General features: G+C 41.7%; 2 protein-coding genes across 2 annotated transcripts in view; both read right to left on the bottom strand.

The window, feature by feature from the left end:
* Positions 1 to 17,077, bottom strand: part of chsy1 (chondroitin sulfate synthase 1) — a 55,366-nt gene extending 38,289 nt beyond the window's left edge. The window contains exons 1-2 of the mRNA XM_035652486.1: positions 16,363 to 17,077; positions 10,958 to 11,453 (exon numbers count right to left, since the gene is read on the bottom strand). Coding sequence (XP_035508379.1) covers positions 10,958 to 11,453; positions 16,363 to 16,673 — 807 coding nt within the window. The 5' untranslated portion in view covers positions 16,674 to 17,077. The remainder of the gene's footprint in view (positions 1 to 10,957; positions 11,454 to 16,362) is intronic.
* Positions 17,078 to 20,177: 3,100 nt separating this feature from the next.
* Positions 20,178 to 24,386, bottom strand: selenos (selenoprotein S). The gene is made up of 6 exons (XM_035652446.1): positions 24,081 to 24,386; positions 22,817 to 22,948; positions 22,277 to 22,383; positions 22,101 to 22,184; positions 20,769 to 20,841; positions 20,178 to 20,564 (listed from the first exon to the last, which is right to left on the bottom strand). The coding sequence occupies exons 1-6, from the start codon at positions 24,178 to 24,180 to the stop codon at positions 20,485 to 20,487; spliced, it is 576 nt and encodes a 191-aa protein (XP_035508339.1). The 5' UTR covers positions 24,181 to 24,386; the 3' UTR covers positions 20,178 to 20,484.
* Positions 24,387 to 25,880: the final 1,494 nt, after the last annotated feature.

The following is a 25,880-nucleotide window of genomic DNA, read 5'->3' as shown; positions in this document are numbered from 1 at the left end:
GGAGGAGGAGGAGGAGGAGGAGGAGGAGGCGTTGGCGGCCAGGAGCATGACTAAGGCCTACAGTGGCAGAGCTTTAGAGAGCTTTAGAGTGCCAGTAAATGCCAGCAGCTTTGGCCATGCAGACAGGAAAGAAGAGAGGAGGCTTCTGGGTACAAGAGACAAGAGAGGAGGAGGAGGAAGAGAAAGCAGACAGTCAAACAAGGAGAGAACAAAGGTCTGAGGGTAAAGAGGGATGTGGAAAAATGGAAGAGTTGTTTCAATGCTACTGCAAAAAGGCTGAATCCCATACTGAATTTCATAGACGGGCAACACATTCACTGACCAATTATAGAGAGGGAGACACATGCTGTGTCTCGACAGTGCACAGCTACACACGTAACAAAGGCACCATTCACACTTCTGATTGCATGTGTATCTGATATGATTAAATACACATTCTTTCTAAATTAGCCACATTTACTCTCACAATTAGCATGACAAGAGATCTCAGTACACATAACCTGCCAAAAAAATTGCAAGTGGAGGAAAAAGCTCAGCATTTCCAGATAGCCTGTGTTTAAAATAGTTTACATAGCTACCTAACAACTAACCAGGAACAAACACATAAACACAGGAATGAATCGAATGGATGGACTACAAAGTGAATGGAGAGTATTTGATAGTCCAAAGGTTTTCATAGTAGTGTTTCTTTGTTGAGTGTCATCAGAAAATTCAGTAAATAGTGAACCAAACTCAGTGTTATTCATTATCATTGCATGTATCACTTACTGATCCACTCCATCAAACCTCCTCCTGAGGTTGTGGGGGGACAACTGGGCTATATTCTGTATCCGCTGTTTCTTGGTTGCATTTACACTTGGCTTCTTCCATAGTGGATGTCTATCCGATCTACCCAACATAGTACATAATACACATAGTAGCACAAAGTGTCTAGCAGTCCAGCTAACCAGTTTTGTACAAGCTTAGTAGAAAAGCTAAAACTGTGGCTTTGTGAATGGAGAAGAGAAAAGAGGCAAAAAAAATGCCAGCATTCTGCTTCAACAGTCCTGGCAGAGTTGGTAAGCATACAATTAGAGAGGGAAAAAAGGAGGTGGTGTAAAAAAGGAAAGCAGGAGCATGAGCTGGCAGTGGGCTGGACACATAGGTGGAGCCTGGCTTGCTCTACAGCCCTCTTTCTCTTTCTGGCTGCACTGACTGGGCCAGGCTGGCCCAGCAGGGTTAACCTCTGCCTGGGATTAGGGAACTGTGCCTGGAGGAAGGCTTTTCAAGAAGAACCAGACACAATGGGCCTCATACAAGAACATTTTCCTATGAGGTTTGCTAGTACGAGTGTTTTAAATCAGATTCATCTAACTTTATTCACTGGACAAACTTGCCTGATGAATGTCACCTTGCATGAGTAAATGCCCATTTGAGAGATTTAATTATTAGGATTGCACTCCTTTGTTTCATTCACAAAATGTTACCAAAGAGTAACAAGTCCAGGTCAAAACAGTATATGGTTGGATAGTCAATGTACTGAGGACTGTCCGTGCCTTACTGTAGAATCCTCCTGAAGATGTAACTTGAGGACTGTTTGTAACTGAGCTGGAAGGTCATAAGACAATGTAAGGATGCTCACAGAGACTCAAGGAACAAACTTAACCCTGCTGGTCTGATGTCAGCCAGGTAGACATGAGGTAACGCAGACAGGAGCTGCTAGGAAGGCAACAAGGCTCACTCAGGTTTGTGACACATCACACTTTAATGATGCTGCAGAAAATGACCTGAGGTCAGTCTGAGTTGTGAGTGGCCCTAAATCTAGTCCATGAGCAATTTGGGGAATTTTACCAGCTAATTGCCAAATTAATGTGGATAGATTAAATAATTTGGAATCACAGGGTTTACTTTGCTGTGGGTTTTATTTTTAATGTGTATAGGCTGAGGTCTGCGGTCTTGCAAGAGGTGGCATCTTAACGATGCAGGACCTCAGAATTCTGGCTAAACTATCAAGCTCAAAAGGTTCAGAAAGGCTCAAAACTTGAGGTTTTAGTCAAAAAATAATAAAAAATATTTCTGGCTGGTACGTTTTCTCAATTTACACACCATTGGCTAATGAGCCAAAAAGTTCATTTTGGACCCTGATCAAATGTGACCTTGTGAATCTGCGCTTTGGTTTAACAGCGTCTGCTCCCACGTTTCTACTTTCTAAGCTTTCTTCTTAGTAGTACTAAATGCAGCAGATTAGTGAAAACCTGCATTTCAATCCTTCAATGATACACTTCAAATGTTTAGAATCCATCACTCAATTCATGGCAAACCAGTTTCCCCAAAATACCCCCATTTGAGAAACACTGCTATACGGGATTGACCTGGTGGAGCTTTGTGTCAACTACGGACTGGACTACAGTTTTGCTACGAGTGTGTTAACTTGGTGTGCTTCACCATGCTGTGTGTTGTGATCCTCTTATGCAAGCTCCTGCCAGGGCACCAGAACACATGTCGGAAATAGAAGCTGTTTGGGACGACAACCAATACGTTAAATGAACCTTTCTTAATCAGGCAAGTTTTAACTCCAGCCGCAAGCACAGCATCATGCCTGGACAACCAGTCTGAATGGGAGGTGGCACTGTTGATTTCCTTCAGCTCTCACTTCATGCCAACCACCACCCCATTCAGCCCGAAAACATTCGTCAATCAGGGAAACCAAGTGCATCACGAAAGAAGTCACTGGAGGCATTCATGCAAATGTACACACATGTTCTGAGATGGAAGGAGTACGTGACTACTGCTCTTCTTATAAAAATAACTATATCAACAAGTAAAGTAAATAAAAGGTAGGGAGAATCTGAAACTAAACACCACACCTGATGACATTCACAAACATTCAGTAAGGGCTGCGTGTTTATTCACTGCGTCACCATGTACGACTGCAATGAGGAAGAAACCCCACGGACATGTCGGATGGAGTCATCTGAATACTGCATAGTGACCACACTCATAAAGCATTTTATCATTCCACTTACACATTTATTAGAGAGCTCTGGCACGTTTTACATTTAGAAAGAACTCAATGTGGTCTCTTACGTGACATAGATGTGAGGCTAAATGATTCTTAAACTGAGAGAGATATTTCAGCCTAAGACATTAGCCACGTTTAAATCCAAATGTATGGCGTATTTGAACCAAATTTCGAGTAATTCGGGAAAAGAAAATGCGATTGAATGCTTGATTGTTTCCATCCATAGAGTTTACACAATATGACATTTCTGTCTGTTTTATGTGAGGACAGTTACATCTCTATGGAGTGATCGTGGAGTGATGAGAAGGCTACAAAAAGTGTTTCCATCTCCCATTAAGCATATTAACATTAAAAACCACCAACTTAAAAAAACATTTAAACGTGAAAAAAAAATTATTTTGATGGAATTACGGCTAAAGGCAGAAAACTGGCGGGAATGGATGCTAACATTATTGCAATTTGTGTATTTACGGCGTCACATAACACAGAGCCAGATGTGATCCTGCCGTGGGTGTGTTATGAAAAGTTTGCCTACTCTATCCCCATTATCTGGTCTGAGACAGGATGCACAGATACACTGTGCTGTATAGGGACTCATACTTTATTGAAATCTCTGCAACTATTTATATAATTAGTCCCCAAGACAAGCACCATGTATTTGTCATCTCTCAAATGTTCTGTAGGAATGACAACATGTTAAGATCTAACAACCACTGGTTGAACAGGGTAAAATATATATATTCTGATTTCTTTCCATTTACAACAGCAACTACAAATCTACAAGACACAAGTTTAATTCAAAATCTATTGTACATGTGCAGCTCTCCCCAGCTCTACACTGTATATCTGTGTGCTTTAATGCACATGTTCCACTGCTTCCTCCACTCTGCGGAACACCCTCTAAGATTTAGGAGGAAGCCCCGACTACACATTTATCACATTAGATATGAAGCTGTGTGCGGCCAGCAGCAAAAGAGAGGCCAATTAATACGTACAAATTGAATTGAGACAGGAAGGGAGAAATGAGAACGCAGTTGGTCTAGAAGAAAAGAGGCGGTAAGGTGAGAGTACAATGGTGCTGTTGTTGGAAGGCTGAGTGCACATGCAGCAGTGCACAGTGAGAGGGCCGCCCGCAGGTTTGGCAGCCCTACAGGCCACTCAGGAGAAATTAGGATTAGGAGGTGGACTCATAGCGCTCAGCAGTGCAGCCTTGTGATTCCCATTAGCTGTGTTGGAGTTTATTTGTGAGCTGGCAAGCAGCGTGGGGATGGAATGGTCTTGGAGTCAGCAGGCCACAGGGTCACAGCAGACCTGTGACATTCAGGTAGTGGTAGGCTGGATGCTAGATCAGATATCATAAATCATAATGGTGGTAATTTTGGGATTCAAGCTTCAATGACTTATTTGTCATGTTGTGAAATGCAGGGGTGCTATACTCTAGAAGATGTGCTAAAAAAGGTGTAACCCTACACGCCAACAGTGACGGCTGCTAAAGAGATTAGCGTAGATGTTGGAGAATATTTCTTCATTGAAAGAGGAAAGAACGGCACTGAAGGCTTTTCTCTATGGAAAAGATGTTTTCACTCTGCTCCCAACTGTCTTCAGTAAGAGTTTGACTACGTTATATGGTTCATTGATCTGATTGAGTGAAGTTTACCTGTGACAGACGGAGCCGACAAAGCTTGGTGTCTGACTGCAGTGTGTGTCACAGAGGACATAATGACCAAAGGGAACTCCTGGCGAAGGCAGAATGGATGACATAACATTATCAGATGCTCAAATCCAGATGAGCAGGAGAGCGTTGGAGTCTGGGATTTTTGTGTGTATTTTTAGATCATTAAAAGTTATTCTGGGGTCTTTAAAAAAATTAGGTATTACATAGGCACTGATATCAAATATCTTTATTGATAATGATTTTTTGTTTTTTGATTACTCTTACTATTGATTAATTGTCATTTACTAGGAATGCACCAATATGAGCCAAACATCTGTATCGGCTGATATTTGTTACGGTTAACGGTGAATACCACTGTATTTGCCAATGGCCAATATTTACCCGTTGTGTCACATCAATTTTGCGCTGGCTAAATGTTGTGTTGGCTTTTTACAACTTGGATATTGGAGAAATAATCACATTTTCCAGCAATGGCACTGCGCCATGAGGCATGCAGTAGTACAATCCAACAGAATCAGAATACTCTGGCAACTGGAACAACATGGAACAGAGAAAAGAAAAAAATCCCATTTTTACAGAGTGATCCGACGAGAAGAATCTCCTCCACAACTAAGGACTTTTGAAATGTATTCTGTAGTACAGCTGAATAGTGACAGCAAAGGGAGAGACAGAGGGATGACACGGAGCAAAGGGCCACATTTCAGCAAGGTACATGGGGCCCTGGCTCTACCAGGTGAGCTACCAGGGCGCTCAGGTCTGTCCTTGTCTGATTGCTTTTGCGCCTTTAACTGAAAATGGCTCAGGTGTTTATTCAGACTGACATGTAAAACAACCATCACAATTACATAACATACTCCACTGCGAGAACTAGAGCGCTCCATAGAGCAAAATACATAGTTTAAAGAAGGAGCATGCCTGCCACAAGCACGCAGATGAAAAAAACAAAACAAAAACATAACAAGCGGTTACACTGTAACACGGAAGAAAGTGCCATGAACTGAAGGAACTGAGATCCTTTGCAGAATTAGATGGCTACACTATGACAGAAAAAAAGAGCTTAATCAGGAAAAAGCCCACCCACAGCATGAAGAGATTTACAGGTTCCAGTGGTCGCTACTAGACCTATAAAATTTCTGTCTCATTAAGTCATCCCCCCACCCAAAATGTCACGATCCTGCATACCAGTTGACTGCTGCAGCAGCCACACACAGCCTGTGCTTCATGCTGCAGAGCTGTAATTCATGCTAATTCAGCACTCTGGCCTTCCATTTCTGTTTATTTTTGAGTCGTGAGTGTAAACATTTATTTGCTCTCTGGGCCTCGCTCGCAGGGCCTACTTTTAGCACGATGCGAAGGCACTGGTGAGGGGAGACAGAGGAGAAGCACACAGAGCAGTGGCCACAGGATGTCTGAAAATACACGAGGCTCACCGCATACTGGGCCGTCTGAGCACACTCCACGACAGGAAAGGACACATACAGTACGCAGATAGAGACAGAATGATTCATCCTCTCATTATTAACATATTAATAATAATACTGATAACAATAATGAAGACATAGACAGGTCAGTGATGTGCAGAAAAACTAGGTCTTCCGTAATACAACAACTGTTTAATTTAGGGCTTTGTGTTGGCGATATGATATGTATCACCATACAGGGCTTACGATTCAATATATAGTGATATATCGCCATACTGTAAGTAAGGTGATATATTATGACTTTTTAAAAACATTTTTATGCAACCAGAACAGTGAGATCAACATTTGTATTTAGGCTGCACAATATAGTAAAAAATAAAAAAAATAAAAATCAGATTGCGATTATGTTGACAGATATAATTCATGATTAATGGGAATGATCATTTTTGCACCAAAACTTTCATTTTAACTGAAAAATACTATTAAAATCATGATGACATTTGCTGAGGTCTGTCTGTAGAGCACCTCTTCAGCACTACAGCACTTCACAATAATGTCCTTTCTGGTTTTGTTTGTTGCTGGATATTCTTGTTATAAAAATGCTAGAAGACTTTAAATTATAATTTACACTGTTTTCTAGAGAATATGACATTGCAACCATGTGACTAAAAAAACCTTGTTCCATTTAACAAACTGAGGAAACTCCAATGCATCTGTGTTTAATGTCAGAACAGTTGTACAAGGAGTTTGCCTCAATAAAATAAAATATAAAATTAAATCCCTTATAATTTAAACCAGAGATCATCTGATCACAGGGGAAATACACACAGAAGAAGTAAACAACACAGCATGAACAGGCATTCTTTCAGTACTTTCAGCACCACAGGGTACCTTCAATAGTGTGCTAGAGTTGACAGACATTTACAGAGCAATACAATCCCATGGTCAGTTATAGAATAAGCTATAATATTGTTATACTATGTATCGGAATACTCCTGCATTACTATGTTACATTACTACGTTGGGGAACAATGAGAAGAGCAACATTGTGTGACTTGGCTGGGAGAGGACGTCGGGTTGAGAAAGCGAGAGATAAGAGCATGTTGAGGCATTGCTCATGAGTGTGGGCGGCTGACTTCCTGTGTATTGGTCTAGCATGAGAAAGCCCGACTGATCTAGAAATATAGACCCTTGAGAGCTGAATCACTGAAACAAGAAAAAAGACAACATTGAAACCCACTGTGAGACAGCACTGATGGATCATTGCCCTCCTCAGCATGTCAGTATACTCCCTAACCCAAACCTTTCTGACCTCTGACTCAGTTTTTGGATACCAAAGTGCTCATGACTACCGCAGTCATTGCATTAATACGCAGCGTGAAACTGACTATGGCGTCCAGTATTGTGGAGGGAGTTCCACATCGATGATGATAAATGACAGAACTATTTAAGTTCTTATTAAAAACACATTAACCTTACCCTGGCGTTAAGACTCTGCCTTTGAATGCAGGTTGGTTAAATTCACCAAGACGTACCTGGGTAGGAGAGCCATATTGGGTCCATATTGTGTCTGCTCCAAATTAAAACATTAGATATTTTTTTTCAATTAACCTGACATGCATTATGGGCTTGGTTTTGCAATATGTCAGCAGAGATGCAAGGCTGTCGGACGGTGGCTGCAGCTTTTTGTCTACAGTGTGAATTTTCAAAATAAAAGACATGGGAAAATATGTGATTTTCAAACTGTCGAGGACATGTGGAGAGATACACAGAGCAAGCTGCAGTTACAACTGATGTAGCAATAACTAATAATAAATGATGCATCACAGACTCTCAGGGCAGCAGAGAATAGATCAGAACAGATATCAAAAAGTCAACACAGGGTAGTCCTTGAAGGTTTTCATTTAAAAATGGAATACAGACATGTCAAATTATGATCATACACTGTATTATGTAGTTCATATTTTAAGGGATGTAAATCTGGGTGAATTTTAGCATTGCTAAATGCTGTTCAGTAGCTACACCTCCCCCCCTTGTGTTTTAAGGTGGATCTCTGAGTACTTCTGCATTCCTCTAGATTAATTTCATTAACTCTGTGCACTGTCTGAGATGCTATAAAAGTTTTTTATCTGACACTAGTGAAGACACGACGAAGGCGCCTTTATCGCTCTCAGATCTACTCATACAGCCACGTCACTGAACCTACGCATTATTGTGTAATTTCCATTTGTTTCAAAGGGCTCAGATTCATGTGAACAACGACCACATGAGTAGCAGGTCTATGGCACAGCCATGTCTAGACATGTCAGAGAACAGGCTGGTTGGAGCGAACACACAAAGAGAAACACTCTCCCCTGATGACGAGGCTGCGGCATGTCTTTCAAAACTCTGTCCCAACATGGGGCCCGCTGTGGTGGGATGATCTGGTTAGCACTGTTGTCTTAATAACTTTTTTGGCTGGCAATGACAACACTCACGCAAGTTTCAAAAATGAATGAATGCCATACAATCCATTAGGCACAGTGCAGCCAGTTCAGCTGCCTGATGAATAACAGAAAGCTCACAGCACTCACAGCATATTCACTTTACTCTTTGAACTGAACACATGCCAGTTCAGGATATTTCCACCCTTGGCTGATATTTATATGCAAATTTGAATTTAAAAGGACCAGTGTGTAGGATTTAGTGGCATCTTGCGGTGCAGTTGCAGATTGTAACCCCCTCGATTCACCCTGTCCTTCCAAGTGTTCTGGGCTACTGTAGGAACATGGCAATTCAACATGGCGGCCTCTGTGAAAGGCAACCCGCAGCCTAGATATAAACAGCTCATTCTACGGTAACAAAAACACTGATTCCTATATTCAGGTGATTATACACTAATGAAAACATACCTAATGAATATTATATTATGTTTCTGACAATAGATCCCCCTAAATGTTACACACTGGACCTTTAACCTTTGTGTTTGTGACTGTGTCTCAGCGGTGAGTATTGTGTGCTTTAAGTGATCAATCAAGCCACTTGAAACATAACAGAACTATGTGTGCCACTATCTAAACAGAACAAAACCTTGTGTGTACACATCACACAACAGTGCAGGCAGGACAGTGTGGCAGCCAATGGAATGCTATTCTGTAAACCAAGCCACGTCAAAGGTCAGCCCACAGGTGAGGGCACAATAACAATGATCACTGTGACCTTATGATGACCCACAACTGTTCATTATTCACTGACACAGAGATTAAAAATTCCACCTTACAAAGCACACATCTATCTAGAGGGGAAATAACATGTAAAAGCCAACAAGACACTTTCACCAAGCTGTAATTTGCTGCACTCAAAATGATGGCTCCGAAGAGGCTGATTGCTTAGCTTTGGATGTTAGCAGCCAAATGCATGTTAGGTCCCCGATTCTGGCTGCAGCTTTGAAGAAAATCGTGTCATTGCGCTCGCAGAAGGCAGAAAATCTTTTGGCGCTGCCCTATTGTCCTTCACCGCCTGATGAAACCTTACTGAACACATAAAATTCCATGACATAAGCAGATCCTGTTAATCCACATTGTCTACCTGCCAAAGAACTCAAAGGGTTCAAAGCATCTCTTCTGTTTGCATGAGAACAATGGTCTGATACATGGTCGATGACAGCTATCATTTCATACAAAAAACAAACACAACGCTTAAAAATTGTGACAAAGTCTCCAATGAAGAAAAACACACACAAGGCCTGCACAACATCTCTTCAAGTAGCTCCACGGATCACCGGGGGTCCCAGAGGGGCTTAATGTGAGGAAGAATTGAATTCTCCATAAACAGACGTTTGAGAGTGCTCATTCAGTGCAGCATTCTGTTATCGCCTCTGCTAAAGACGGTTTCACAACTCACTCAGTCGCCAAACCACAAGGACATCAATAAGAATTATTCTCATCACGTAGCGTACTGTACTTCCTCAGGAACCATTGTAGCAACACACAACATCTTTCATGATTCACTGTACGGAGTTACCAACGTATTACCATCTGTACGCCAGCACGCTGTATACACTCATATACAGATTCTAATGTTCATGTTTGTTGACACTGTGTCAGGGTGATGCTGATTCAACTCCATTGTTTTTTCTAAGTGTGGATGGTGAGGTGGTGCTGAATTACACAGTTTTAAATTATAAAACTGAATTTCCTGTATAATGAGCTGTGACTCAGCAAGTAGCTAGCAGCCACAGAGACATGGCTTTGTATCAAGTCGAGGCAACTTTAGGATGTCATTTATAGGCACATGATGTGGCAGTTATAGTAGTGGATGGTTTGCATTAGCCACAAGCATCTTTAAGTCCCCGGCACAGAATGAGGCTGTGAACAGGAACTTGGCAATTACACACATCCGCCTGAGGTTTACTGAAGCACACCTCGGCTCAGCTGCGTGAGGCTGGATTGCCTTGGCCGGGAGACCCCAGGTTAGACCCAAAACACACCTTAGAGATTATATGTCTCATTTAGACTGGGAGCGCTTGAGGATCCTCCTAACCTTGTGAGGCATCTCACGAAATAACAAGATCACACAAGAACCCATCTTGCAGGGCTTCAATGTGTCCGGTACAGTGGTACCAGACCAGTCTTTTGAGGAAGTACTGGCAGTTACGGGGGCGGGCGCTAGTTGTGACACAGCGAGAAGACGGTAACGGCAACAAGTTAGCGTAGCTAGCATCAGTTCTATTAGAACTGGAGAGTATTTCTTCATTGAAAGAGCAAAGAACGGTACTGAACAGTCTTTTCCGTATTAGGGACCTCACATTTTCTGTGCCCTGAAATATGTGTGTTTTGGAGTCAATGTAAAACAAAAAATGGAATATAAATTAAATCTTACCTCATAGGACCAGACACACTGGACCCCAGCAAACCTTCGGACACACCGCCCCACCTCCACGTCCTCATGGGTGGTGTACATCTCCTGTAGACACTCTCGAATGTGGGGCACCATCCTCTTTAGGACTTCGCGGCTCATGATGACCCCTGGCCCCCCCATGCAGAAGTTCTCTCCAGGCTCCAGGGCCAGTTTCCCAAGCTCGTCCCGGGCCCCCATGCCTGTTTGGCCCAGGAAGATGGCCTCGCTACTGTTGAGGCTGCGCAGGAAGCTCTCCAGCTTCTCACTCTTGATGTAGACGTCATCATCAGCCCTCATAAACCACTCGTACTTGTCCAGGTAATGGTCGTGCATGTACTTGAGCATCATGAAGGACTTCTTCTGGGGCGGGTACGAGTCATCCACGTTCCTCAGAGCCACTATGGGAATGGGTATGGAGGTGTCAGAGCCCTCGCTGGAGAAGAACTCCACGCGACCTGGAATTGTCTGTGCCCACGTCCTGTACACACACACACACACACACACACACACACAGTATTATCTGTAACGTGTAACAACTCGCAATAACAGGAAAGGAATTGTAGCTCAAACACAGAGGCAGACACTGGATATGTGCATCTCCGTCACTGAGGCCGATGAGATGCACATCCCGTTGCACTGCCAACAATCTGATACAATAAACCTAAAGCGATGCAGTGTGACTCAACACAATGCAATTCAATGGGATACAAAAGGAAAGGAAAGCAAAGGAATATGATGCTATGCGCTTCAATTTAGCATACATAATGGGATTGTATTTCTTTGGTTCTTCTTAAGCAGCTTGAGAAACAGTTAAGAGGGGAGGAATCAGACTAAATAAAAAATGATTGGTCTTATTTCCAAATAATAAGAGCATAGAGTCTCTACTAACAATTCTATATAAATAAATCATTTTTAAATCATATTGTGCATCCCTACAAATTGTCGGTGCACACTTTTTTTAACCGGGGCAAATGCATCTTGAACTTTTATGCCAGTGTACCAAAGTCTTACCATCCCTATGCTTACATGGTTCTGTACATACTACGTCGGGTGTACACACAGATGTCATTCACACATGTGAATTTGCCGCTTTTAGGTGTGTACAGAATGCACGCTCCTAAATTTGGACACTGACATGAGCAGCTGATGAAATTTACTTGACGCAGACCCTAGTGGCTTTCCAGAGGCGGAAGATTTACAGCTTTACCTTATCAAATCTACTCTGTGTAAACGTTTGTTGTGAGGCAAATTCACTTTTTTTTTTTTTTTTTTTTTTAAAAATCAATAATGTCTCTGTTTGGTGCATTTTCAACATTTTACCAGAAATCATTTCAACCTGATACGGTTGACAAGAAGCGTGCAGCACTCTCAGGAGATTGCTCCACACACCTTCAGCCAGCTCACAGTGCGCTCTCCTGACACAAGATTAAAAAGCCCTATCTTGTACAGTAGTATATGGTGTCAGCTAATTCTAAACACAAGGGAAATTTATATTTCCCACTAAAAAGCGGTATGCTATCATCTTTCCATAGGCCCAGGAGGGAAACCTCGTCTCAAAGGCTGCACCACTGAAGCGACCTGTCAGCAGCAGTTGCGGTCCTGTCAGTATCACACTAAATGCATTCAGCCATTGTGCTACTGTGGCTCCATTACACATACTGAAGTTACACACGGAAGTCTGAAGAAGAGAAAAAAAAAGCATAAAAATATGCTTCAGATCCCGGTTACACACATAAAGTGTAAGTGAAGTAAGCTGTCACGCAGCCGCTGCAGACAGCTGTACTGATGAAAGGGCAGGAGACGCCGTTAAATTGATGCAGACATGGACGCCAATGCTGGTCTTTTTATACTACACTGCATACACGGATGTGTTCACACGGGTTTCTGTCAGATGCATGTGATATGGGCAACTGAAAAATGCAGCTAAACATGCAGGAAGGAGGGAATGTAACGTAAAGCAATGGTCCATCTTCCATTTGTGGAAAATTTGATTATTTTCCTTTTTTATGCTGACTTACTCCCTAATACGTCACAGGAAAGGGCAGACAAACATATCCACACAACTTCTCCGCAGGAGTAGATGTAGTAGATGATTTCAGTGGGAGATTTATTCTTCAGTCAGCCAGTGAACAGATAACAAATTCAGTAGAAACAGCTTGTTTCTTGTGTGTGTGAGATGAAAAATGGTGAAGCTTTCCTTTAACTTTAATGCCACTGAAACTGATGTGTGATGGATCCTCTACGTGAGTACCACCAAAAGCAGAGGGAATCTTTGATGCAAGAATAAGATAAGATGTAACGCTGCTTTATCTTATTAGTTCTTTGATATCCATCAGTTGTTCTCATTCCGTACATTCACAATGCAAGCATGTCCGTCATGGAGAGACGTGCCTTTTGTCCTTGTAATTTTCTCTTAACCCACATGATAATTCAATTAACCTAAAATGAGCATTCATTCCAGGTGTTAGGTATTTGAATCTGGGGGAATTAAAAGAATAATTATAGCCGCTGTGCAGCAGTGAGACGGACGGCCTTTTGAGGAGGAACCAGATTTATCATAAAACCTTGAAGTCACGTGTCTCTGCCTCACACAGCACAATGCCCCAGTAGGAATAAAATGTTCATCCTGCATCACCCAGGACACGAACTCACAACCTTTGCCACCAATGGCCCGTCGTGACCATTGATGAGCTAACCAGAGAAACAAGAACATTAGAGGTGGACCGTTGTGATAACAGCTGTCCGTGCATGTAAAGGCAGATTTCAAACCACTGTCAAATTCAGTTCGTTTTACCATTTTTGAGAAAAACAGAGTGACTTTAGAATTCCTACTCAACTGGGCCTACACTGTGGTGAAAGCTGCAAATCAGTAGAACTTACAGCTGATTTTACAAACCTTAGACGGCTGCTGTAGCGCCACCATCAGGGCTGTTAGAGGTAGTAGAAGTAGAAAGGGGACGTGTGACATCACTGTGCATCAACAACAAATCTAAATGTGATCATTAATAACAGGCTGCATGCATGCAGACGTGGCCGTCTATAGCCTTTTCACAATAGACTCGCTGCAAGTGGTGTGAACAGATCTAAACTGACATGGGAGCAGAAATGAAAAGGGTGTCCAACCGGCCTCGAAGTGTCCTAACAGTCGAGTTTAAAAAAAGTAAATAAATAAATACACGACCTGAGTGCAGGGCTAAAATACAATCAAATCAAATTTTCCAGGACAAAACAGTTTTCAATTTCCAGGATATCTGGATCATTTCCAGCAATTTACAGCTGTTTCCATGACTGGAAAACTAGTCTCTAAATGTCAGTGTTGTCCAGGAAGCATGGGAACCTTGAATAATAATAATAATAATAATAATAATAATAATAGCAATTTCAAGAGGTTTACCAGTGTCTTGTCTCAACCCACTAAACAACACTACATCCTAGTGCTGCCGTCATACAGTAGAAGGCCTTCACAAGACAACAATGTGGTGCATCAATATCAATGGAAGCCTTGGGACACAGGAAAGAAAACACTAGCTTATTTCTGTGGCTTGGACACATATCATCAGTCAATAACGACTACATGAGTGCCTGACTGAGTATGACTGTATGTGGCGCACTCAGCCAGAACTCTGATGTGATTCTATCAAACGGCTGTGAGAAGGTCTGTGACGCCCCGGTTAGAACACAGTCTTGGTAGCCTTGTAGTCTGGTGCAGGACTAGCAGACCCAATATATCACTTCTGTTCACTGGAGCAGATGAGACACTCCAAGTCACCCAGCTTAATAACCTCTTATGCCCCAGTGCCCTGCCGGGGTGGGTCGCTCAGTGCTAGCTCATACTGTGCACTGTTCAAACCCACTGAGCTTTATTTAAATGCCGGTGGAGATTAGTACTGAAACAATAAGTCAATGAATTAATTCAGGAGAAGATTAATTAACAGTTGTTTTGATGACTGATTAAGGATTTAAGTCATTTATCAAGACTGTCAAACATTCTGACAACATGTAGGTTTTGGACTGCTGGTTGCACAGAAGATGATGTGGCGGTCTCTGGTAGCTTGTGGTGATGGCATTTCTCCATCTTGGGACATTTCTTTAAATGATTTATTGATTTACTGGAGGAATAATCAGACTGATAAATAGCTGTTAGTAGTTCTATCCCAAACTTTCCATAGATGCCAAATCTATCAGGCTGAACTTTGCAAAGGTGTGTCTAAAACGATGCAGCAGACATGTACAGTATTTCCATCTGATGGTATGGTGCAGCCATAAAAACCCTCCAGTCCAGGGTTTGAATATTCCACACATCGTGTAGTTTCAGTAAGAGGCAAATATGATTTCTGATACTGTCAGACAGAGTGGAATAAGATTATTTTACTCAAAGCTACTTAAGGGGACATTCAACTGGACATTATGTGGTTTTAATGACAGCAACTTACAGCACACAGATGACAGTGAGCACACTTCTCTCACACTCTCTATGCATTCCCTTAAAAACAAATACTACTACGGGGCTGGATGGTAGCAGTCGTAGTAGAAAAATGACTGCTGCTAGCTCAGTAGCTACCTAATTAGCGATGGGACGATATACAATATTGTCACATATAGCTAATGATAATGATGATCATGATATGATATTGTGATAATACTGTGTATCGCAGTTATCTTGGATAAGATAATGGTGTCATTCAATTATCCCATTGCATCTACCCAATACATGTTAACCTTACTGTAGAAATAGTATGGAGTAAGAGAATATCGGAAACATATCGTAACATTGTTTTGTGATGTCCTATACATTTGTGTGTTATAATGGATGTCACAGCAGCTGTGATAAATATAAACGCAGATCCCACTGTTCTTGTTGCATAAAGAAAGTTAACAGTTGTTTAAACTTCGATTTGCTTTTTTAGATGCATACGGTGGTGTGTTCTGTATACTATGACAATATATCACAATATATTGAACCGTAACCCCTGTATCGTGATACGTATGAGAAGATTCTTGCCAATACACATAGAGAACAGGGAGGTGAGGTGCTATCTGTGACTAAATGTAAAGTGATTCCAAAATGTCTTACAGCCATTTTAAAAGTATGAAGTATATTTTCATGATAATATTGTAAATGGCAATTATTTTGGCCAAGACAATAACCCTAACCCTCTGACATGAAATGCTCATACCCCACGCCTATACTTAATACATGTAACCTTACTGTATAAATAGGCCTGTACATGGAATTTGTTTTTTCCCTCTGTCCGTGTCCTTCCAGGTAAGCTTATGAAAGGAGGCCACATTAAAGGGTTACAGCTTTAAAGTGACACTGGTGGACCGTTACCTTCCATTACACACAGACGGCTGAACGGCTGAGTCTTGTCTGACACATCACATACCTATGCGCCGCCACGGCTCGGCTGTTCAGGTACTTCTGGGCGGTCATGACACCAACGAAGAGGAAACTATTGGACCTGGAGCCAGGCTTCTCGGTCGCCGGTGAACCGTTATCTTGCGGTGGCCATTGTACTCCGCCGTATTCCTTCCTGAGACCCCTGTTCAAGCCACAGCCGGCGGGGTTTGCTTTTCGTTTGTGTCCGGCTTTCTTCAGCTCGCTCGCCCTGGGTAAAATGAGTCTGGAAGCCAGCGTGAACCCGACAACCAGTCCCAACAGAACACTAAACCATGCTCTTCGGCTTCGACCTGCCATTCCCCAAAAGTTCACCAGCTCCTCTGTATCCTCACTGTATCCTAAAACAGCGGTATCTGTACAACACAAAGAATGCACCAAATAATAAAAATTAAAATAAAAACAACCAAAAACCGTATCGGCGGAGCTCACACACACTCTCTCATGGTAGAAAAGCCCTTTTCTTCTAGTTGCCTACGTAGCATCACAGCAGTCTCCTTGAAGCGGCCACCTGAACCGTTCTCTGCCGCTGCTCCCTCCGATCATCCAGCGGACCGTCGCTACCGACCGTCGGCCAACTTCAACGCCGATCGACGAATGCAGCAGCTTTTTTCTTTGCCCTGAATAGCGGCCCCATTCTCGTCATTATCTCGCAGTTGGAAGAATGTCGGGACTGTCGAGATTGCTGATTGCAAAGGGTTTAACAGCGGTTTGACCCAACGGCATTTCCGTAGACGCGCTCTGACTGGAGGAGCTGCGGAGTGGGCGGGTCCGCTGCTTCCGGAAGTGAGTCTCACTCATTTGTCTTTCCTCGATGTCCTCGATATTGTTTAATATAGCGGGACAGGACTGTCCAGGGAAACGTGACGACCATATACGTTTGCGTTAGGTTCGCCTGTTCTAATTATTTGGTCTGATAAGTCATGTTTTAGCCGCCATTTCTGCTCTAAACACTACAATACTGTCGGCCGCCGTTGCCATGGAGAAGAATCCAGAGGAGCGTTAGCGGACTGAGGACGCCTCGTTGTGGCAGTGGTTAGCGAGACACGGCGCTGACATTGCTGGTCTCAATCAAGATTTATCTCAAATTTAAAAGTTAATTTATGTAAACTGCAGATAATAAATCAGTTCTCCCAACAGCAGAAATCTGCGCACGTCACAGAAGTTTGAGCTCCATGATTGGAGGTTTCTAGTCGAAATGCACCCTGGAAGTCGTAGTTGACTTCTCCCACCCAAGTTTTTAGATTCACAAACTTTGTCCCTTCTACTTTTTTCTATCAAAGAACCAGATATTTAATGAAAGAGGTTGTTAGCTTTGTATATATGACATTGTATATGTTTAATTCACAAAAACATAATATAACAGAAAAGACAATAAATACATACACACAGAAAAACAAACAATGAAAACAATCACAACACCATCACACCCAAAACACAGAATCAAAGCCATACAACCAGAACACATCATCAGACCCAACCACCTAAACAAGCAACAAAACATCAACACTGTATACAACACTTGAAGTAGTAGAAAGTAGTAATAGGTAGATGTTAAGTGGTAGGTAATAATGATAAAAAACATACAAACTTTATCTCACTTACAGAAAATGTGGGAAAACATTTACAGTGCATTGCAACTACTTTAGTGCTAAATGACACAAGCAGCCTGTTGCAGTCAGCTCTGTGGCCTGGAGCTCCCCCATGTGGTTGGAATCATCTATAGCACACATGCCTTATTCTGGTAGTTGTTTCCAGCCAATTTGAGGGGTTTTATGCTCCTTTATATGTTACAAACATAAACAGATCTTTCAAACCCATCAGAATATCTCAGAATTGTCACCAGACTAAAACAGTCACAATCTGTTACTGACAGCTCCAGCTGTAGATTTAGCGCACTCCTTCTGCCATACTGTGCATTATCCATACATAATGCATACACAGCTACAACCTGTACGTCTACCAGTCCTCTCTTCTGTTTTCTGACTGTTTTTATGTCCATGTATGTGCATGCATATACTCAGTGCACAGCATAAATGAAAACACACCCTCTGAGGAATCATTTTTTCTAAGTGATTACATCAGGCTACTATCTTCAGGAAGTCGCCATGTTGTGATTGCAATAATTCAACCAATCCCTGTGAATTCTGCACAACCTTGCAGTTTTGTCCTATCACTGCAACTTTTCCTTTTTCATTGTACTTTAGGGTTTCCCCAGTCCACTGTGCAAAACATTGAGCCATACGTGACATATGCTCAGTAATTTTATCCTCACTTGAACAAGTTGCCTTCGATTTGTAATGAATTATACAATGCAAATCTTAACTATTTTCATTTTCTCACAATTTTTTAGGAACGCTGCCATGAAAGCGGGCATTTTTAGGCCACAACAACCCCCCCCCCAAAAAAAATCCCTGCAAAGTCCCGGAGGGACTGATGCTAGTTATACATAGGGGCATGTTTGCATTTATTGGATAGAGGCAGATAGTAAGCGGGGGAGAGAGAGGGGTATGACATGCAAAAAAGACTTGGCATTGAGTGTACAAATTTGTGACATTATCCGTCTGTCCTGTTCCACTCCTGGAGGATGACCTCCTTGAGTACCTTAATATTTGATGGCGAGTGCTGCTCAACGTGTTCCACTACATGTGGTCAGGTAACATACGATACCTGGCCACTGCAGCACTTTCACCTTGTTCTTCCTTAAGAATGCAGCAGTGGCACTGGAAGAATGTTTCGGGCCGACGACCCCGGCAGTGGAGAGAGGGAAGCTTCTTCACTCATGGCACCATCAGGGCAGAATAATTCCCCCTACCTTCAGCCCTCATACACCCCCATGTGAGAACTGTACCACTGTACCCCTCCCCCCTGCGATGCCATATATTTGGGTGCCATCTGACTTTGGTCTCATCAGACCAGAGTATGAATTCCCAAAAGTCTTTGCCAATATGGGCCTTAGCGAAAGCTGAATGGGCTTTCTTCCATTCCAGGAGTGGGATTGGTTAGTGTTAGGTTAAGGATATAAGGGTAAGCCAATCAGAGGTGGAGTATGGCGAGCCATGTCTTCTCCATCCTGGGAAAAAAGGGTTAGCTAGCAACTAGATAGCAACTCCCTCGCTTCACCCTCCCCTTCCAAGCATGAAGGAGAAACTATGGTGGCAGTGAAATGCTAAAGGCCCTATCTAGAGCCAGTGGTTGGTCTGTTCTGGGTTACTGTCAGCTGCCATGGAAGGCAACCCGCTGCCTCTCGAGATAAAAATGTCTCATTCTAAGGTAATGAAAACACAACAGTGCTTATATTCAGGTGATTATACACTAATGAAACCAACAATGAAAACATAGCTATGAATATTATATTCCTTTTCTGACAAATGTTACACACTGGATCTTTAAGCTATTTGTCACACACTCAACTTGTGCTTTGTGAGTTACTCGTCTTGTTTTCATATAAATATGTAATTTGTTCACAGATTTTGGCTTCCTGGACAAAGTAGTAAAGGTTAGAAAGTGTAGAAAGCTGCACTCAGCATGTTGCACCCTCACACCACCTTTAGTTGCGGATTAAGCTGAACAAATACAAACTCCCAGTGACCATGTCTTTATTGCATAAAAATGTGTATAACAGTATGGACATTCTGTCATTACATTGCAACTTTATAATCAAATGTTTTCTGTAGCAATATCAGCTCTAAAGCTATGGTGGTACATATTGATAAAATATATCTGAAAAAAAAACAAAACAAAAAAAACACACCGACTGTGCATCATCACCCAGCAATCTACTTCTGGTTCAATTAGCCATTTACAAGAAATGCTTCATTTACAAAGCTTTCAATGTCAGAATGATTTTGTGATAATCATAGTATCTTTGAGCTTAACAAAGAAGCAGACAGAGATTAGAGGGAACAGTAGAGAAACTAGGACAGCAGGTATATGCTATTAATGATGTTAACCCATCACCACCCCAGTAGGAGTATGAAGCAAGTCAAATCAAATATTGATTAAGTGTGGCTTTGGTGATATTGTCAGCTTGTTTCAGTCAGTCAGTGTGCATGTGAGGATGTCAGAGGTCAAAGGTCGCACAGACCAATGTCTCTGACCTTCTTTAACCTCATCCACCGGAGGATGGCCCTCGCCTGCCAGGTCTCCAGGAGCAGGAGCCTCCTCCAGGCCCTGCCAGGGGATTGTAGTCTGAAACACACACAGTAGAGCAGAATAAAAACCGCTGGTACAGGACACACAGACACACACACACACACACACCACACACACACACACAGTTTCTCCTTCTATCAAGGACAAAAACTCTGGGTTTTAAGGCGGGAAAATGACTGCCACTTGACTTAAGCATGAAACAGCACTAGTGCCGGCTGTGTTTCAGACTGAAGTACACACCTGCGCTGCGAAGTGGCCTCTTGTCCGTCTTTGGTTTCAGCACTGTTGTCGATGAGCTGGCCTCTTCAGTTGTCTGTGGGGATACACATTAATCAAATACTACAGCAAGGGACTCAGACCATGACCGCACCAGTGTGTCAATGTGGTAAGCCTATCTATCACATCAGTGACAACAGTTGTGTGATACATAATCACACTCGAGTGGTCAGAGGAGACCAGACAGAGTAACATCATCTGGCCATGTCGGACTAGTTTACATTAAAAGCATTCAATAGACCTTTTTCTGGAAGCAAGAAATAGTAGGGTAAACAGCAGGGTTAGCTTAACAGTGATCACCAATTAAGGTGCTGCCTATGGTCAATTGTAACTCACTGCGAAAAGAGCTCTGCTACACTGAACACAACACAACCTTAATTAGTGTCATTGGTACCACCTGAGAATACTGAGGTCTGCTGGGAAAACCTGTGGTGGCTTTTATCATCAATCATTTAATCATACAAGCAAACTGTAACACAAAGCACTTCACTTCTGTTCCATTTCTGACAGGGTACTGTAGCATGAGGCCTGGTTGCCTCGCTCAACTGCTGCTGCTCACACCCCTGATGTGATCACACAGAGTGTATCTCTGATGCTGAGCTGCTGCTGCCAGCTCCATCTCTCTATACTTAGTTTGCCTTTGATAAATACAATACAATAAAACCCCTGTTAACGTAGGAATGAATTGTGTGCATAGAAACACCAGAGAGCTTTTAATCTCCAACATATATAGTAGGTGTTGAGTTCGTAACAGACATTCAAACTGTGTCAAAGGTGTGTATGTTGGTTTAATGTCGATATGACTATGGACAGATACTTTTCACTGTCTATATTGCTGTGAACCACTGCTCTAATCTGTTAACATGGGCAGCAAAATAAAAAGCAAGCTGTTCCGCCGCACAGACGCAGACAGTGTGGACCAGGCTTTGCACTGCATTTTACATGGATTCAGGCAGACGGAAGACAGCAAACCGACTATCACTTTAGTGGACAAAAGCAGGACCGTAAAATTAGGTGAGGCCAGCTAACTGTAATGGTAGATGACCACAGAAACATACTGTCATGCCTTTTTCATCTGCCGCCACTGTTTGTTTTTTACATTTTTAAAAGGAATTTAATATTTTGGTCTTTTGTGTGGCTGGTGCACTTCTGGAAAGTGATCTGAAAAAGTTAGTGTCCTAGTGTGAACACCAGCTTTTTCACAATGAATCCTGTACAATACTGTTTGAAATGTTAATATCATTTTAAAATGATTGCCACAACAGTGGGGATAAAAGTGACAAACGACAAACTCACTTGTTTTGCAACTCCTTTATAACTCCTACCCTCTTGAATGCTCTCCCACATCTCTATTTTCTGCCTCCTCTTCTCTTCTTCTTGCTGTTCACAAAAAACATCCCACATTCAGTTCAGGTTTGACACCATGGACAGTGGACACACTTCCTTCAAACATTTCTATAGGAGTACAGCACCTGTTTCTGTTTCTCTTTGAAGATGGCTGCTTTGGCATCAAGCTCCTCTTGCATCTTTCTCCGGGCTGCTTCCATGGCCTCTTGGTTTCTCTCCACGAGCGCACGATCTTTATAAAAAGAAAATGTAATTCAAAACATAACATTTAGCCTTCACTAAGAGGCACTGAATCTCTTCACAGACAGTGAACAGGAAGAATCATCAACTCTCTCTACATACACATGTAATGTTAGTACTATTGTTTTAAAATAACATGAAATAGATCCATACTTGTCCTTTAATGGTGAGGCCACAACAATATCCACACATCTCCTTCCAGAAACAGTGTCCCAGTTACTTTGGATAATCCAGAAATGATTATATAGAACTGCTTCTTTCTAACTGGTGCCGCAGTGGTTAACAGCTGCATATATCTGATCAAATCCTGTTATTTTCCCCATAGTGCTCAGCCTCACAGTGGACCTCTACCATATGGAGTTTTACTGATCACACCTTTGTACCCAGTATATGAACAGGTATTATTAGTAAGCACTGGGGCTGACCTTGTGCTGTCTCTGTGGGTGAACTGCCGGAGCTCTGGCTGGACCTCCTCTTGCTTAGGTACTGGATGAGCAGGTAGACCAACACAGTCACAACAAGCAGGTGCCACCCATACAGGGACAGAAGCTCTCCCACTGTGGGGGGGCAGGAGAAAGCACGTCATATTACTTGGTTTAAAAGCATCCTTATTTGACATATGTGAGATATAAATGGCTTTACAGTAAAGACCAGGTCACATAAGAAATGACAGAAAAATATTGGTTAAAGTAATAATTCTTGAACTCATTAATAACATATTATGGACTAAACCCAAAGGATGGAATATCACACTCATTGTTATATTATATAATGGAAGAAAACATTTAAATATTGTACATAAAATAAAGTCAAGGAAGTGACTTTTAAAATAATTCATCACTTTTATCTGTCCAAGTCAGTTTTACAAAGATATTGAAATGACATTATAAACCATTAATTAAAAAATATTTTTTACATTTTGAACATCAAGTCAAACAATACATTACTCCCATACTCTAATATAAACTTATGGGTATGTATTTACCCTGTATAACATTTTTGTTAACTAGTATATGATTTCTGTCTGCTGTATGCCCTGTGTACCTGCTGTTTAATAAAGCTGCAGTAGGTAACTTTTATAAAAATAACTTTATGTCATATTTGCTGGAACTTTCACTATATCCTGACCGAGTTGAGAAAGACAGTTTCTTGTTGAGACTCATTCCCACGTCTTCCAATACCAACACTGGGAATTAGATCCAACAATCAGCTATCATCCAGCCTCCAACCCAAAGTGTCATCTATCCTGCTCTGCTCTGATTGGTTGTTTTCGTTCAGGCCCGGTGGATTTTTGCAAATAGCATTAGGAGCAGTAGGAGGAGCCAGAGGAACCAGATTGTTCCACAGGTTATTTATCCTGTAAACTACTGTCAGGAAAAAAATAAAGCTTCAGCAAATATGACAAATGTTATTTTCATAAACGTTACCGACCGCAGCTTTAATTAAAAATTAATTTAAAAAATACCACAAGCCACAGTGACAACTGCTGTGTATTGATGTGGACGTGCTAATCTTACCATCGTGACATCATCTAACGTTAGCTACACAAAGAAACGTCACTATGACTCAGACTGCTGACGTTTCAAAACAAACAGTGCTAACTACTAGCATGCTATCTTGTTTGGTGTGTCAAAGCAGAAGTAACGCCACATTAAACAAGTTGCTCGGTGTTGTTATGTGTCAACTTGCCAATAAGGCTCACGGAAGTCAGATCCTTGTTTTGGAGCGGCGCCGTCTCCACCTGAGCCACGTCACCGTCATCGACGTCTGTAATCTCCACGTCGTCCATTTTCTGACACAAATAACAAACGCTATCTATTTAGGACACGGAACCCTGTCTGCCGCGCTGAGCATCAAACGTTATGGGCTCTTAAAAGACTCGTCGTGGCTGCACAGGACTGCTTCCTGTGTCAACCATCTTTGCTAGGCTAACTGCCAACAAACGCAGCACGGGCTGTAGGTGACGTGTTAGCGTCGAGTTCCAGTGACGGTCTTCTTCTTTGTGTGTGTTTGGCGGGTCGCAGTTTCAATTTACGGGTGCATACCGCCACCTACCGTACCGGGCGACGTAGAACCGGATCTGGTAAAGTTTACATGAGTCTATGAACATAATAAAAATAAAAAATAAAAAAAACGAAACTCTATATTCTACTAAACAATCCTGTGTTTGTTAAGAAACTATGGGCCCTCTGTGCTTCTCAGATATCCCCTCTAATCCATCCTCGTCCAGCCTCTTTCACCCTTTGTTGTAAACACTCTCCATTGTATTTAATACAGAGCAGTATTACATGTCCAACATTTTCACTTATACACATATACTTGTGTTCTAGCTGTTTTTGTATTCTATGTTCTACCCTTGACATCTCCATCCCACCTTTTTTTTTAATTTTTTATTAGTGCTTTACCTTCCCCTTTCTGAAATGTCCACTTTGTGCCTCGTATTTGGTGCTCTTTTAGCCAGCCTGTCCACAAATTAATTACCAACAAAAACAAACATCTATCCCCAATCTCTGAATTCTATATAAATGTTAAATATAAAATAAATTCTGGCATTAAATCTTCCCTGATTGACTTAATGGACTGAGAACTGCTGCAGAGTCAATACACATTACTACCCTGTTTCAGTACCGTGGGAAACCATAAAACTGCTAAGGTGAAGAACAACAAATGCACAGCTTTTGTTCAACTTCTTTTAGAGAGTCATTGACTCAGCTGTAGTTCATTCAATTGTATTGCATTAACAAATAGGTGTTTGTTATTTAACCCAACAGTTCCTGACTGTTTTCTATAAGGAAGCCATTTTCTGTTATTAAATAAACTGACGACCCCTGCTTAAGTGACATATTTTATGGATATTTCATATTATATTCAAAATGGTACAATGTACCCAAATAATGAACTCAGTAGCTGCAATAAGTTGATAGTCATGTTTGTCTATTGTCTGAGGTGTTTTTTTGTGAAAAAGAATGCTTTGACTTTTACTGTAAACCAAATCTACCTGTGGGTACAAATAGAGTAACCTTGAACCTTAAGACCAGTAATTTGGATGAATTTTGAGCAGATTATTTCCTGTTTAGGGAACTTGTCTGTCTGTGTTATGTATTTTTCATCTTTTTTCATACACCCCTTAAAATCAACAAGGCCTTGCAATCCCCCAGTTGAATATATACCTTTCTAAAACAGTTTCAGCTAAAGCACTTTAAAGGTCCAGTGTGTAACATTAGGATTATCTATATATTCAAAGTCCAGATGAAGATGAAGCAGTGAAGCTCCTTTAAATTCAAATGTAGCACTTTTTATTAGTAATCCCTCTTCAGGAAATTACATTTTTACACTCTGTTGTTAGTTTTTGTTTTTCATTACACACACTCCCGAAAGCAAAGACAGCTGTTTAATACAGAAAATTATTCCAAAAATAATATTTGAAAGTCTACATATCATTTCCAATTATTATCACTGCGCCTTATATTTTTATTTTTACTTGCACTA

This window comes from Morone saxatilis, unplaced genomic scaffold (genome assembly GCF_004916995.1).
Source record: "Morone saxatilis isolate NCDOM2014 unplaced genomic scaffold, NCSU_SB_2.0 Contig11, whole genome shotgun sequence".
NCBI lineage: Eukaryota > Metazoa > Chordata > Actinopteri > Moronidae > Morone > Morone saxatilis.
The sequence above is the reverse complement of the archived record's forward strand: the minus strand, read 5'-3'. Positions and strand labels throughout refer to the sequence as shown.

Bases quoted from the DNA above. Each gene is read 5' to 3' on its own strand.
- selenos (XM_035652446.1), bottom strand. From the start codon at position 24,180: ATGGACGACGTGGAGATTACAGACGTCGATGACGGTGACGTGGCTCAG. The intron at 20,842-22,100 runs GTGAGTTTGTCG...GTATCCCCACAG, and splicing joins ATAAAGGAGTTGCAAAACAA to ACAACTGAAGAGGCCAGCTC. The intron at 20,565-20,768 runs GTGTGTACTTCA...TGTGTGTTTCAG, and splicing joins GAGGCCACTTCGCAGCGCAG to ACTACAATCCCCTGGCAGGG.